The sequence below is a fragment of the Carcharhinus amblyrhynchos genome, chromosome 5 (assembly GCF_965287045.1).
Source record: "Carcharhinus amblyrhynchos chromosome 5, sCarAmb.v2.hapA, whole genome shotgun sequence".
Lineage (NCBI taxonomy): Eukaryota > Metazoa > Chordata > Chondrichthyes > Carcharhiniformes > Carcharhinidae > Carcharhinus > Carcharhinus amblyrhynchos.
Genome location: NC_137328.1, coordinates 15456331 through 15458867, shown reverse-complemented (window position 1 = coordinate 15458867; position 2537 = coordinate 15456331). Strand labels below are relative to the sequence as shown.

At 41.2% G+C, this 2537-nt stretch overlaps 1 protein-coding gene across 1 annotated transcript in view; it reads left to right on the top strand.

Moving 5' to 3' along the window:
• The window catches only part of brd10 (bromodomain containing 10), an 84050-nt gene extending 81513 nt beyond the window's left edge, over nucleotides 1–2537 (top strand). Inside the window, exon 9 of the mRNA XM_080188490.1 lies at nucleotides 1–2537. This exon is cut by the window's left edge and continues 1 nt beyond it. Coding sequence (XP_080044616.1) covers nucleotides 1–1872 — 1872 coding nt within the window. The 3' untranslated portion in view covers nucleotides 1873–2537.

The window sequence follows — 2537 nt, the reverse complement described above, 5'->3', positions numbered from 1 at the left end:
GCAATGCCCAAACTTGTGTTGGTTCCAAATCCCCCTGCTACACCTTGTGGCACGAGTCCAGTCAGCATGGCACCAACAAATGCGCAACCTCAAAAGTTAGTCCTTATGAGTCCATCTGTGTCTTCAATGTCCTCCTCTTCCAACTTAGTGTTAACCAAACCACCCCAACAACAGCTTGCTCCACCATTAAACACAACACAGGTGGCAGTGAAAAATGCAGACCCTTGTCAGGTGGTGCTGGTACCTTACACTGGGGAAACACCAATCAAAGCCAATTCGTTGCCTGGTCCATTTCAGGTAAAAGAAGTTAAAAAGGGAAACCCAGCCCACCTTATAAGAAACAGCATTCAGAAAATTCCAGGAATCAGCATTGTGCCGACTATGACCGCAAAGAGCGGGGAGGGATTGTCGATCAAGAATACTATTTTACCAACAACTTGTGTCAGTACCTCAGCAGCTCCTTCGGTTCTGATGGGAAATCCAAGCTCTACATCTTTCGGGAGTTCCATTGGAATTAAAATGTGTGTTAGAAATGCGTATACAGTTGCAACAGCAGCCACAGGTGCAACTCTTCCAACACCAACTTTTGCAACATTTGGTTCACTTCCCACTGCTTTGCTTAAAGGAAATGACAATATGCCTGGATCTAATCAAGGGATGTTATCAACGAGACTTCCTGTTGCAATTTCAACAGTGAAAGCTGAGCACCTTGCTTCCTCAATGCTGCTTGCATCAGCACAGCCAAAGATGTCACATCAGTCATTGACTCCTTCTCTTTCTCTGCCAATTACAACTGCTTTACCAAACCCAATAACAATCACTTCAAAGGTGGTACCAACAAATACTCAAACAATAAGTACAGCCTTTTCCCCACAAATTACACATTTTTCAAAAGACAGTTGTCAAACAATCATTCGTTTTCCAAGTCCAAACACAATAACGTCGCCTACCAATACAGGTACTGTTCCGAGGTTTGCAGCTGTGCAAGCAGCACCTCGCCTGAATACATCTACTGTTGCTAATGTGTTGTCTCCTGCTGGCTTGAGTCTCAACTTGGCACATCCAACAACGGTGCACAGTTTAACAAAACATCCAGTAAGTACTAATACAGTTACTGCAGCTCCTTCACTAATACAGCCAGTAGCAACTGTACCATCCTCTGTCAGCAAAACATCAGGACCATTAAATGAATCTTGTATACGGCAGAAAATAGTTATCAACACAAGTACTCCTTTGGCACCAGGGACTCAAATACTCATTAACAATCATCGATTTGTTGTTCCACCTCAAGGCCTTGGATCTGGTAGCCATGTCCTGCTGATTTCCAATACACTGAAACCAAGTAGTTCTCAAGCTGTAAATTTAAATCCAGCAACTCCGACAGGAACTGATGTTACGTCTGCGTGCCAGAAGGCAAAGATTGTATCTGCTATCCCCCACCGTTCTCAGTCCTCTCCATCTTGTGCTGTTCCACCTGAAAAGTTGCTTCAAAACCTATGTGCTCAGAGTGCAGCACAAACAGTAACTGCTGTGTCAAGATCTGTTCCACCTACAACAGGATCGATGCTGATAAGTAGCCCTACAGCAAGACAAATTCAGACTGCAGTTTGCAAATTGCAAACTCCTACAAGCCAGAGTGCCACTGTTCTTCCGGTAGACACTTCCTTCAGTAAGTTACTGGTCAGCCCAGAAGGAGCTGTTTTAAATGCTATTAATACTGTGGTTAATCCCGTTGCTAAAGTGGTGTCACAGCCCTCTGTGACTCATGTTTTGGGGAGCTCAAGTGCAAATGCTGCGGTGGTCTTCCCTGGGTTTAAAGCATCTGAAGTAGTCGACCCCAACAGATCTGTTTCAGCATCTTCCAATCTTTGAACTACAACTGTCTGATATCCAAGCAATGGGGATTGCGAGAACCTTCAGTAGAATTGGAATCATTCTCCGATTATGTTTTGGTTTTTGGGAGTAAGGCACAACTTACTAACAGTAACTGAGATGTCTGAGAGGCACAAGTATTTATTTAGTCTGCAAAGATGTTTTCCCTGTGTTGTATCTGTGAAATCTGTGTATTTCAATGTACAAAAAAAGTTAAAAATTGTAAGACAACAAATTTGAATGGACTTGTAAATTTCCTCTGGTTTATAATTTTAACAAGCATAGCAATTTTAGTGATTGCTTACTGTGCACTCAAAAGCTTCTTGCACACTTGCAGTACGACCTGTATCAATGTCTACATCTTTGGTGTGCTGCAATGTTCTACTTTTAAGTGTGATTTTTTTTAAAAAGCGCAGTCAAAAAAAGCATACAACTTGTTTATATGCTATTGCTTCCTTTTTAAGTATTTAATATAGAAAACCTCTGCAGTCTGTTGTACAGTTGTAAATACTTTTGAACTCAAAGTTGTACTAAAGTGAATGTATAAAAGAATTTTGCTAATTTATTTGTTTCTTGTTTATATAATGTATAGGTTTTTAAGCTGTTTAGTAGCTTTTACGGACCAGTGTTTAGAAAAATGCAGACAAATCTGCATGATTAAAAAC